General features: G+C 47.3%; 1 protein-coding gene across 3 annotated transcripts in view; it reads left to right on the top strand.

Annotated features, from left to right (window-relative positions):
- The window catches only part of pnpla4 (patatin-like phospholipase domain containing 4), a 47,600-nt gene extending 35,347 nt beyond the window's left edge, over positions 1-12,253 (top strand). For all 3 annotated transcript variants that reach the window (XM_085999669.1, XM_085999668.1, XM_085999670.1), the window contains 2 exons: positions 6,421-6,573; positions 12,118-12,253. In XM_085999669.1, coding sequence (XP_085855795.1) covers positions 6,421-6,573; positions 12,118-12,249 — 285 coding nt within the window. In that variant the 3' untranslated portion in view covers positions 12,250-12,253. The remainder of the gene's footprint in view (positions 1-6,420; positions 6,574-12,117) is intronic.
- The last annotated feature ends 246 nt before the right edge of the window (positions 12,254-12,499 follow it).

Raw genomic sequence — 12,499 nt, 5'->3', positions numbered from 1 at the left:
TTGATTTGAGGGATCAATATTGACCAGGGCACCGGGGATAACTCCCCTGCTCTTTTTCGAAATAGTGCCATGGGATCTTTTACGTCCACCTGAGAGAGCAGACGGGGCCTCGGTTTAACGTCTCGTTTGAAAGACAGCACCTCCGACAGTGCAGCACTCCCTCAGCACTGCACTGGAGTGTCAGCCTGGATTTTTGTGCTCAGATCCCTGGAGTGGGACTTGATACCCACAACCTTCTGACTCAGAGGCGAGGGTGTGACCCACTGAGCCACTGGCTGACACATGATGGGGAGAGGTAGGGGCGTAAGCAGGCAGTGTTCGGGAACTGGAATGATTGTGGTCTTGGTGACTGATCTGACCCCTCTGGATGGAAAATGAGCCTCTCAAATCATTGGCAAAGATTATCCAGAATAAAATGCAAAGGGAGAAAGAAGAAATCAACTGAATGAAAAGAGAGATTAAATCATCAAATCATTAACTGCCCCCAAGTCATGAACCTTCACTGCACCCGATTAGTAATCACCAACTTTAGATCTGAGGTCAAAAGAACTGTTCATTGTGTACACTGGAAACCCAAAGCTTATTCACTTTGATATCGGATATCACGGTTCTTTATCGGAAAGTATTGTTCAAGAATGAGTGTGTGATGGAAGATTGTTAAAATAGATAATAGAGTAAGATATGACTGAAACCCAGTAAGCAGACTAGTCAAAATAATCCTTCAGGCAGCTCTTGGTGCTGCGCAGTTACATTAGCGTTAGGGTTACGATGTTAACCGCATCAGATCCACATTTGTTTTTTTTTTCTTCTCTTGCAATTGCCCCCCCCTCTAGGCGCTGGCTATTGCCGAGGTACCACAGGCGCCAGATCCTATGCGCGAGCGTAGATAATTAGTGCCGGGAGGCCAATCGATCCTGCCTTCAGCCAATGTCCGTACATGCAGTTTCTAACTGGAGCGATCAGAATCATAGAAATTTACGGCACGGAAGGAAGCCATTCGGCCCATCTTGTCCGTGCCGGCCGACAAAGAGCCTAACCCAGCCTAATCCCACTTTCCAGCACTTGGTCCGGAGCCCTGTAGGTTACAGCACTTCGAGTGCATACCCAAGTACTTTTTAAATGTGATGAGGGTTTCTGCCTCCACCACCCTTTCAGGCAGTGAGTTCCAGACCCCCACCACCCTCTCGGTGAAAAGATTCTCCTCAAATCCCCTCTAAACCTCCGACCAAATAAATGCCCCCTGGCTATTGACCCTTCTACTAAGGGAAATAGGTCCTTCCTATCCACTCTATCTCGGCCCCTCATAATTTTATACACCTCAATTAGGTCTCCCCTCAGCTTCCTCTGTTCCAAAGAAAACAACCCCAGCCTATCCAATCTTTCCTCATAGCTAAAATTCTCCAGCCCAGGCAACATCCTCGTAAATCTCTTCTGCACCCCCTTCCTGTAATGTGGTGACCAGAACTGCACGCAGTATTCTAGCTGCGGCCTAACTAGTGTATTATACAGTTCAAGCATAACCTCCCTGCTATTATATTCTATGCCTCAGCCAATAAAGGCAGGTATCCTGTATGCCTTCTTAACCACCTTTATCTACCTGTCCTGCTACCTTTGGGGATCTGTGGACCTGCACTCCAAGGTCCCTCTGATCTTCTGCACTTCTCCGTGTCCTACCATTTATTGTGTATTCCCTTGCATTGTTAGCCCTCCCCATATGCATTCCCTCATACTTCTCCAGATTGAATTCCATTTGCCACTGTTCTGCCCACCTGACCAGTCCATTGATATCTTCCTGCAGTCTGCAGCTTTCTTCTTCATTATCAACCACATGGCCAATTTTTGTATCATCTGCAAACTTCTTAATCATACTTCTTATATTCAAAAAATGCTAGAATCTATTATAAAAAATGTAATAGCAGAGCACTTGGTAAGCAGTGACAGGATCGGACAACGTCAACATGGATTTACAAAAGGTAAATCATGCTTGACTAATCTACTGGAATTTTTTGAGGATGTAACTGGTAAAATAGATAAGGGAGAACCAGTGGATGTGGTGTATTTGGACTTTCAGAAGGCTTTCGATAAGGGCCCGCATAAGAGATTAGCGTGCAAAATTAAGGCACATGGGATTGGGGGCAAGGTATTGACTTGGATAGAGAACTGGTTGGCGGACAGAAAGCAAAGAGTTGGAATAAACGGGTCGTTTTCCGAGTGGCAGGCAGTGACTAGTGGGGTACCGCAAGGATCAGTCCTAGGACCCCAGCTGTTCACAATATATATTAATGATCTGGACGAGGGAATTGGATGTAATATCTCCAAATTTGCAGACGAGGGTAAGCTGTGAGGAAGATGTTGTGAAACTCCAGTACGATTTGGACAGATTGGGTGATTGGGCAGAAACATGGCAAATGCACTATAATGTGGATAAATGTGAGGTTATCCACTTTGGTGGCAAAAACAGGAAGGCAGATTATTATTTGAATGGCAATAGATTGGGAGAAGGGGAAGTGCAAAGAGACCTGGGTGTTCTTGTGCACCAGTCGCTGAAGGTAAGCATGCAGGTGCAGCAGGCGGTTAAGAAGGCAAATGGTATGTTGGCCTTCGTAGCAAGAGGGTTCGAGTACAGGAACAAGGATGTCTTGCTACAGTTGTACAGGGCCTTGGTGAGACCGCACCTTGAGTATTGTGTGCCATTTTGGTCGCCTTACCTGAGGAAGGACGTTCTTGCCATGGAAGGAGTGCAGCGAAGATTCACCAGGCTGATACCTGGGATGGCAGGAATGACGTATGAGGAGAGATTGTGTCGATTGGGCTTATACTCACTGGAGTTTAGAAGATTGAGAGGGGTTCTCATCGAAACTTATAAAATTCTGTCAGGCCTGGACAGACTAGATGCAGGAAGGATGTTTATGATGGCCGGGGAGTCCAGAACCAGGGGTCACAGTCTAAGGATCAGGGGTAAGCCATTTAGGACTGAAATGAGGAGGAATTTCTTCACCCAGAGAGTGGTGAACCTGTGGAATTCTCTGCCACAGAGGGCGGTGGAGGCCAGTTCATTAAATATATTCAAAAAAGAGTTGGATATATTTCTTAAGGCTAAAGGGATCAAGGGGTATGGGGAGAAGGCAGGGACAGGGTACTGAATTTGGATGATCAGCCATGATCTCATTGAATGGCGGAGCAGGCTCGAAGGGCTGAATGGCCTACTCCTGCTCCTATCTTCTATGTTTCTATAATTGCCACAAAAAGCAAAGGACCCAGTGCAGTACTGAGCCCTGTGGGACCCCATTGAAAACACCCTTCGACCATTACCCTTTGTTTCCTGTCCCTGAGCCAATTTTTGATCCAACTTGACACTTTGCCCTGGATCCCATGGGCTTTTACTTTCGTGACCAGTCTGCCATGTGGAACCTTATCAAAAGCCTTGCTAAAGTCCATATACACTACATCAAATGCACTACCCTCATCTACCCTCCTTGTTAGCTCCTCAAAAAATTCAATCAAATTTGTCAGACACGACCTTCCCTTAACAAATCTGTGCTGACTATCCTTGATTAATCCGTGTCTTTTTAAATGAAGATTTATCCTGTCCTTCAGAATTCTTTCCAATAATTTTCCCACCACCGAGGTTAGGCTGACTGGCCTGTAATTACTCGGTCTATGCTTTGCTCCCTTTTTAAACAATGTTACCATGTTAGCAAAGGGAACTCTGGCAGATTTCCGCCCCCCCCCTCCCCCCCCCAGCCCAGGAGTGCTGTATTACATTGGTCGCAGTGGAGCAGCATATTGCATTAGTAGTGATAGAGAAATTTATTGCATGGTAGTGGTGGAGAGCTGTATTGTATTGGGAGTGGTAGAGCAGTGTGTTACACTAGTAGCACTGCAGTGTTGTGTTTTATTGGTACGACGGTGGAGCTCTATCTTGTATTTTCTTTATTCCTTCACGGGATGTGGGCGTCGCTAGTAAGGCCAGGCCAGCATTTATTGCCCATCCCCTAATTGCCCTTGAGACGGTGGTGGTGAGCCGCCGCCTTGAACCACTGCAGTCCGTGTGGTGATGGTGCTCCCACAGCGCTGTTAGGGAGGGAGTTCCAGGATTTTGACCCAGCGACGATGAAGGATCGGCCGATATATTTCCAAGTCGGGATGGTGTGAGAGACTTGGAGGGGAACCTGCAGGTGGTGGTGTTCTCATGCGCCTGCTGCCTTTGTCCTTCTAGGTGGTAGAGGTCGCGGGTTTGGGAGGTGTTGTTGAAGTATTGGTACATTGGGGGAGCTCTGTATTAGCAACAAAACTGTGTTCAGTTTTGAGCACTGCTCCTCAGGAAAGGTATATTGGCCTTGGAGGGGGTGCAGTGCAGATTCAGTGCTGAATGATACTGGGACTAAAAGGGTTAAATTAAGTGGACGGGTTACATAAACTTGTCTTGTATTCCCTTGCATATAGAAGATTGAAGGGTGATCTGATCGAGGGGTTTAACATTTCCTCTGGTGGGGGAATCAAGAACAAGGGGGCCGTTCAGGAGTGAAATCAGCAAGCACCTTTTCCACACAAAGGGTGGTAGAAATGTGTAACTCTCTTGCTCAAAAGGCAGTGGATGCTTGGGACAACTGGAGCTTTCAAGACTGAGATTGATGGACCATTGTTAGGTAAGCTAAGAGCGTCAATGGATGTGGCGCAAAGGCGGGGAAAGTGGAGTTGAGACGCAGATCAGCCATGATCTGATTGAATGGTGGAACAGGCGCGAGGGGCTAATGTCCTGTTCCTAAAGTCCGAGAATGTGGGTGGTAGAGCGCTAGAGACTCGCTTGGGGGGCGGGGGGGGGGGGGGAGGCGCGGGGGGAATGCTGCCTAAGCACATTTTATATATCACTCTTGCTACTGGCAGAGCAAAGGCACTCATCACATCAGTATGAGGTGGATTCAAAACCTAGTTATGGAGGTGAAAGGACAATGTCCCAATGCATTGTTCCACCTAATTTTCCCTCCCCCTCCCCGCCAGACTTGTCATTCCTATTGCAAGATGTCAGCCATGGCTCAGTGGGTAGCGCTCCTGCCTCTGAGTCAGAAGGTACCAGGCCCACTCCAGCGACTTGAGCACAAAATCTAGGCTGACACTCCAGTGCAGTGCTGAGGGAGCGCTGCACTGTCGAAGGTGCCGTCTTTCGGATGAGACGCTAAACCGAGGCCCCTCGGGTGGACATAAAAGATTCCGTGGCACTATTTCGAAGAAGAGCAGCGGAGTTATCCCCGGTGTCCTGGCCAATATTTGTCCCTCAAGCAACATCACCAAAACAGATGATATGGTCATTATCACATTGCTGTGTGTGGGAGCTTGCTGTGCACAATTTGGCTGCTGCGTTTCCCACATTAGAACTTTGACTACACTTCAAAAGCACTTCATTGGCTGTAAAGCACTTTGGGACGTCCTGTGGTCGTGAAAGGCCACAGAGAAATGCAAGACTTTATTTCTTTGCTACAGTGAAGTTCACTTTTAATGTTGTCTGTATTTTAAACACTCTGGGGGGGGGAAAATTCAGTATCGCCCCATTTGGGGCGCCATTATCGGCCGTGTGCAAAGTTTAGCGCCTGGCGCTAATTATCGTCTCCGACAGCAAACTTGGCTTTTATCACCCCTGGAGGTGATTGGAGCGCTAAATCAGGCACTTCACACCTGTCTTAAGGCGCAAAGGCTGAGGAGCGAGGCGCTACCTCAGAGCGCTGGTGAAGCAAGGAAGGGCAAATCAAAATGAACCTGCAAAGTGCTGCTCAGTACTCAAAACTCCTTCACACAGCGTTGAACCTCTCCAGAAGTCAGTCTCTCTCTCCCTCTCTCTCTCTCTCTCTCTCAGAATGCGTGGTGCAAAAATGTCACCGACAAAAAAAGGCAGGAAGCGGTCGCCTTTAAATAGCGCTCCCCCAGTCCCTTTCTGACAGCAAAACGCTCCCCTCAACCTGTCGTTGCTAGCGGCAGGCGGTAAGGCAGGGGGCGCCACTCAATATCCGGTCCGGGACGCTACTGGGGCGTTGCGCACTCGACTGACGTCATGATCTGCCGGCGCAGGAGATCATGGCGGTAGTGTTTAGCGCCGCCGCAAAATGTCTAGTTAATTTCGCGAACGGCGCAAACATCGCCGCGCCCGGGCGCTAGTTGCTTTACGCCCCAATTGGCGCCCTCTTAAGGCGCTAACGGGAGGTGCAAACAACTGAATTTTTCCCCCTCTGGGTCTAATTGCTAGTGTCATAAATAAAATGGGCAAAATTTCCAGTTCTGGAACAGGGTAAGAGTTTAAAAAAAAAAAAATCGGTTGTGGTAACAGTTTTATAAGTGTGTGTGTATATATAGAGGATTTATTATTTCTGGTTTACTCTGACCTCCTAAACAGGGGACTCTTTCTCAAACCTTGCTGTCTTTTGTTAGGGTTGGATTGATGGTGGGTTAACAAACAGGCTTCCGATCTTCTCCACCGGACAGACCATGACTGTTTCACCTTTCAGTGGGAAATTGGATATCTGCCCTCAAGACAAAGGCCAAAGCAATTTTTACGTCACGATCGCAAAGCAGGACTTCATAGTAAGTGCTTTTCGAAGCGAGTCCGCTGCTCAGATACTTATAAAAAGAACTGTTTCCTTATTTCAGAAATGCTGCTTTAAATATTTTCCGCGGTTTAAGTACATGCATCTATACAGTGTGATTTTGTAAAGGTCATTTACACCATAACGATTCTGTACTGACGATGCAGTTATATAGTAAATCAAAACAGGAAATGCTGGAAATACTCAGCAGGTCAGGCAGCATCTGTGGCGAGGGAAACAGAGTTAACGTTTCAGGTCGATGACCTTTCGTCAGAACTGGAAAAATGGTGATGTAACAGGTTTTAAGGAAATGCAGAGGCGGGGTAAAGGGTGGGTGGTGGGGGAGAGGAAAGAACAAAATGAAAGGTCTGTGATAGGATGGAAGGCAGGAGAGATTAAACGACAAAAGGGATGATGGTGCGAGGCTAAAGGAGATGGTAATGGGAGAGTAAAGAAACAAAAGATGGGTGTAAAGTTAAAGCACAAGGGATTGGGGGGTAAGGTATTGACTTGGATAGAGAACTGGTTGGCAGACAGGAAGCAAAGAGTTGGAATAAACGGGTCTTTTTCCGAGTGGCAGGCAGTGACTAGTGGGGTACCGCAGGGATCGGTGCTAGGACCCCAGCTATTCACAATATATATTAATGATCTAGACGAGGAAACTAGATGTAATATCGCCAGGTTTGCAGACGACACAAAGCTGGGTGGGCGTGTGTGCTGTGAGGAGGATGCTGAGAAACTCCAATATGATTTGGACAGGTTGGGTGATTGGGCAGATGCATGGCGGATGCAGTATAATGTGGATAAATGCGAGGTTATCCACTTTGGTGGTAAAAACAGGAAGGCAGATTATTATCTGAACGGCAACAGATTGGGAGAAGGGGAAGTGTAATGAGACCTGGGTGTGCTTGTGCACCAGTCGCTGAAGGTAAGCATGCAGGTGCAGCAAGAAGGCAAATGATATGTTGGCCTTTGTAGCGAGAGGATTCGAGTACAGGAACAAGGATGTCTTGCAGTTGTACAGGGCCTTGGTGAGACCACACCTTGAGTATTGTGTGCAGTTTTGGTCGCCTTATCTGAGGAAGGATGTTCTTGCCTTGGAGGGAGTGCAGCGAAGATTCACCAGACTGATACCTGGGATGGCAGGAATGATGTATGAGGAGAGATTGGGTCGATTGGGCTTATACTCGCTAGAGTTTAGAAGAATGAGAGGGGATCTCATTGAAACTTATAAAATTCTAACAGGACTAGACAGACTAGATGCAGGAAGGATGTTCCCGATGGCGGGGAGTCCAGATCCAGGGGTCACAGTCTAAGGATAAGGGGTAAGCCATTTAGGACTGAGATGAGAAGGAATTTCTTCACCCAGAGAGTGGTGAACCTGTGGAATTCTCTACCACAGAAGGCAGTTGAGGCCAATTCATTAAATATACTCAAGAAGGAGTTGGATATATTTCTTAAGGCTAAAGGGATCAAGGGATATGGGGAGAAAGCAGGGACAGGGTACTGAATTTGGATGATCAGCCATGACCTCATTAAATGGCAGAGCAGGCTCGAGGGGCCAAATGGCCTACTCCTGCTCCTATCTTCTATGTTTCTATGGGTCTAGAGGAGGTGTAAATGGGAATGGCAGAATCAGCAACAGCTGCCGTCTGGAAAAAATGAGGGCAGAGATTATGGTCTGAAATTGTTGAACTCCATGTTGAGTGCGGAAGGCTGTAAAGTGCCTAATGAAGCAGTTATAGCGTTGACTGTAGCCTGAATCCCGAGTTGGGCCCTGATTTGACACTGTATGGAAGCAGAGTGAGACTCTGAGATTTCGCCCTCTGAGGCGGGATCACGGCAGGAGAGGTTGTTGGCGGGTCCGGCTCCCGGCTCCAGCCGCTCTGTAAAAAGGGGATTTTTCCCCTGATTGGGCTTGTTAAGCCCGCCCTGCAAGGTTCCCGACCAATTAAAAGGAAGCGGGTCTGATGACGTCATTTGATGACGCAACCTCAGCCGGTTTCCTTAAAGGGACCATGGCCAACTTTCATTTTGTCAGCGTTCTACAGCATTGAAGTGCTGCAAACACTGAGGAGCACTGCACAGAGGTGCACGACTGCACCCAGGCTCTCCCATGACTCCCTCCATATGCTTATGGAGGGAGCCACAGCACGCAGGCAGGTTCTCTTCCCTTCCCATGGACAGAAGAGACCTCCCCAGGAGACCAACACAGCCTGGTTGCACATTGCACAGGAGGGCATAAGCATGGATGTCATCAGGAGGACCAGGCTGCAGTGGCATAAACCTTTCAGTGATCTCAGTAGATCACGAAATGTTACTGCAAAGCCACACTCACCCTCATCCTGCTGTGCCACTCATCACATCCCCATCACTCTGCCTCCTCTACAGTACTCCTGCACATCCTTACTCACACCAACTTACCTTGCACCTTCACCCATCCCTCTCTATCTACATTATCACTTCCCCATCTCAGTACCCACCCCTCACACTCGCCCTCATCCTAGTCCAATCATACCAACTAACAACACACAAGAGTAGGCACTCGGGTGTTTTATGCAATGTTCATGTAAATTTTCTGTTAATGTGTTGTCAAACATTGAAATCTATATTTTCAACATATTGGAGTTCCAGTGAATGTTGAACATAAGAACATAACATAAGAACATAAGAAATAGGAGCAGGAGTAGGCCAATCGGCCCCTCGAGCCTGCTCCGCCATTCAATAAGATCATGGCTGATCTGATCCTAACCGCCAATCTACTATCACTGAACCATCTCCTGAATCTAACAGAATTAGACACACGAAATAGGAGCAGGATCAGGCTACACGGCCCCTGGGCCCGCTCCGCTACCCACAGGGCCATGACCGATCCGAACCTAGACTCATGTCCAAATTCCTGCCCGCTCCCCGTAACCCTTAATTCCCTTTACTTCTAGGAAACTGTCTATTTCTGTTTTAAATTTATGTAATGATGTAGCTTCTACAGCTTTTTGGGGCAGCATATTCCATGGACCTACCACCCTCTGAGTGAAGTAGTTCCTCCTCATCTCAGTTTTGAAATGACATTAAACCCCCCCCCCCACCCCGCCGTCCCCATCCACGTCCCCCCAATTGTGATGAGTGTGAAAGTAATGGCTTGGTTATTGTAGAGATGCTTTATGGTGCTGATATGGGGTGGTGTCAACCTGGCGCATCATGTGGCAGCCAGGGTGTACAGCGTCAAGTGAAGTAAATCTGGCCATGGTGAGGCCATCGCTGGCCTCCCAGGCAGCAATGTTGTCGGGTGCTGATGCCCTGTGTCCTGTGTAGCATCAGGTGATTGTGGAGAAGTTTGGTATTGTTGTTGTTGTTGTGCCTGGTGATATTGGTGTTGGGGCTGATCATGGAGAGATTCAGAGGACCAAGGTGAGATTTTTTCCAAGGGCACCGATGTTGCTGGAATAGATGGCAGCTGAAGTTGAGATGACAGAAGCGATCTGTCAATGGTGAGAAAGCTTGCTCCAAGGAGGTGACGGTGGATAGAGAGTTTACTCCAAACACTTCCAAACTGCATACAGCTCAAAAGTGTCTTCCAAGTCCTGAAGGCTCAAGCTTCTGACATTGGAAAATGACCAGCTGTGAAATGGTAGCTTTCATACCACTTTTGCAGCTGTCACCTATTCACAGCAATGGGGAGACATAGAGAACCCGATCTGCTTACCTGACGTGATCTCCGAGTGACGTGAATCTCGTTAAAAAAGTGGCAAAATAGAAATAGGCTGGCAAAATAGTAGTTAACAAGCATTTAACTATCTTAAATGGCTCCCCCGCCGCTTGGTGTTGGGTCTGTTCTGAAATCGCAGCCCTGACACTTTGGAAACTTACATGGAGGCGGGTTCAGAGCGGGCTCCCAACCCATTGTCAATCATTTTGATTTTGACAGCGGACCTGCCTCCAAACCCGCCCTCTGAGCACCGGCAAAATTCAGCCCTGTGTGTGGAGGCTGAAGTTTCGCTCTGCTTCGCTCCAGAATCAGGACTGGCCTTGATATCCCAATTTATTCTTCAAGGGTCTGCACGAAACAGCTTCACGCTGACGTTTAACTTGGAGCTTCAGCGCTTTCTTAACACATCGTCGTACTCATTGTAGGTACAAGTACCGGGTAAAGATTAAATACACTTTTTTGTTTGTAATTTGCATTCGAGATTTAAGGGATATAAATTGGACCTTGTGGCCGTAAAACAGGCTTGACAAGCCAATTCTGGAGATCAATATCCGGTGCCCAAAGGACGTCTGACCCGATATTGGGTTGGGCCATTTTTTAGGCGTGCTTGGTGGCTGCCTAAAACAGGCGTTAAGCCCCTCATTTACATATATATCAGGCCGGACGCCTGTTTTAGGCCCCCTCTGTCAAATTGGTCTCGGCCATTTAGGACTGAGACGAGGAGAAATTTGTTCACTGAGGGCGGTGAATCTTTGGAATTCTCTACCACACAGGGCTGTGGATGCTCAGTCGTTGAGTATCTTCAAGACAGAGATCGATAGATTTTTGAACACTCAAAAAAAGAAAGTCTTGCATTTATATAGCACCTTTCACGACCTCGGGACGTCCCAAAGCGCTTTACAGCCAATTAAGTACTTTTGAAGTGTACTAACTGTTGTAATGTAGGAAACGCGACAACCAATTTGCGCACAGCAAGCTCCCACAGACAGCAGTGTGATAATGGCCAGATATTCTGTTTTAGTGGTTGAGGGATAAATATTGGCCCCAGGACACCGGGGATAACTCCCCTGCTCTTCTTCGAAATAGTGTCGTGGGATCTTTTGCGTCCAGCTGAGAGAATCGAGGGATTTGGGGATCGGGCGGGAAAGTGGACTTGCGGTCGAAGTTCAGCCATGATCTTATTGAATGGCGGAGCAGGCTCGAGGGGCCGTATGGCCTGCTCCCGCTCCTAATTCTTATGTACCGACCAAGTGAGATAATTGCTGAAACTCTCGGCGCTCCCGACTGTGTGAGGTAGTCCTGTTCCCTGAGGTCACCGGGCTCAGCAACTCCTTCAGTTTAAACCCCAGGTCCTGGCCACACCACCAGAGGTCATTAGTTAACTTTTTATTTTTACAGATTATTTGAACTGACAAAAGTGAACAGGAAAAAGCGGTTGACTTAATATGTTAATTATTTGTAAATAATTTAACTGTTTTAAATGAGCCCTGGTGGTAAGACTTTCTCTTTTAATACCAGATCTACCATTAAATATGCAAAAGGCTGCCAAAAGGTTCATTTTTAATATAGAAAACAAATTCCTGTGAAGCCAGGAGGAGCAGAAGTGTGCCCCCGACTTCACAGTATCTCGATGCTCTTCTCCCCTCCACCCACAGCTCCCCACCGCCAGGATGTACCGCAAATGATTCATTCTGCAGCCCTTTGCCCATGTAAGGATAGCTGGCCATCAGGAGGGTCTATTTTAATAACCGGGAACTAAATCAAAGAACAATGTGTTACTCTCTTAATAATTCCTCCCCCTTTCTCTCTTGCCACCCTCTCCCATTTCAACTGCAGCTGTCCATCGCAAATGTCGTCCGACTCAATCAGGCGCTGTTCCCACCGGGCCGAGAGAGGATGGAGTCTCTGTATCACAAGGGCTTCAACGATGCTGTGAGGTTTCTACAGAATAAAAACTATTTTGAATAGTTAATTTTACTCTTTTTTTTTGTCTGTCTGTACGCTGTGCCATAAATCGATTTAAAAGTAGACTATTATGATTGAATAAGTCAGAGAGGAGTGCGATAGCATTGTGGTTATTTTACTGGACTAGTAATTTAGAGGCCTGGGCTAATGATCCGGAGACGCGAGTTCAAATCCCACCACGGCAGCTGGGGAATTTAAATTCAGTTAATTAAATAAATCTGGAATAAAAAGCTAGTCTCAATAACGGTGCCCA

The sequence above is a fragment of the Somniosus microcephalus genome, chromosome 10, assembly GCF_052327205.1.
Source record: "Somniosus microcephalus isolate GS21.2 chromosome 10, FLI_Smic_1.0, whole genome shotgun sequence".
Taxonomy (NCBI): domain Eukaryota; kingdom Metazoa; phylum Chordata; class Chondrichthyes; order Squaliformes; family Somniosidae; genus Somniosus; species Somniosus microcephalus.
The sequence above is the reverse complement of the archived record's forward strand: the minus strand, read 5'-3'. Positions and strand labels throughout refer to the sequence as shown.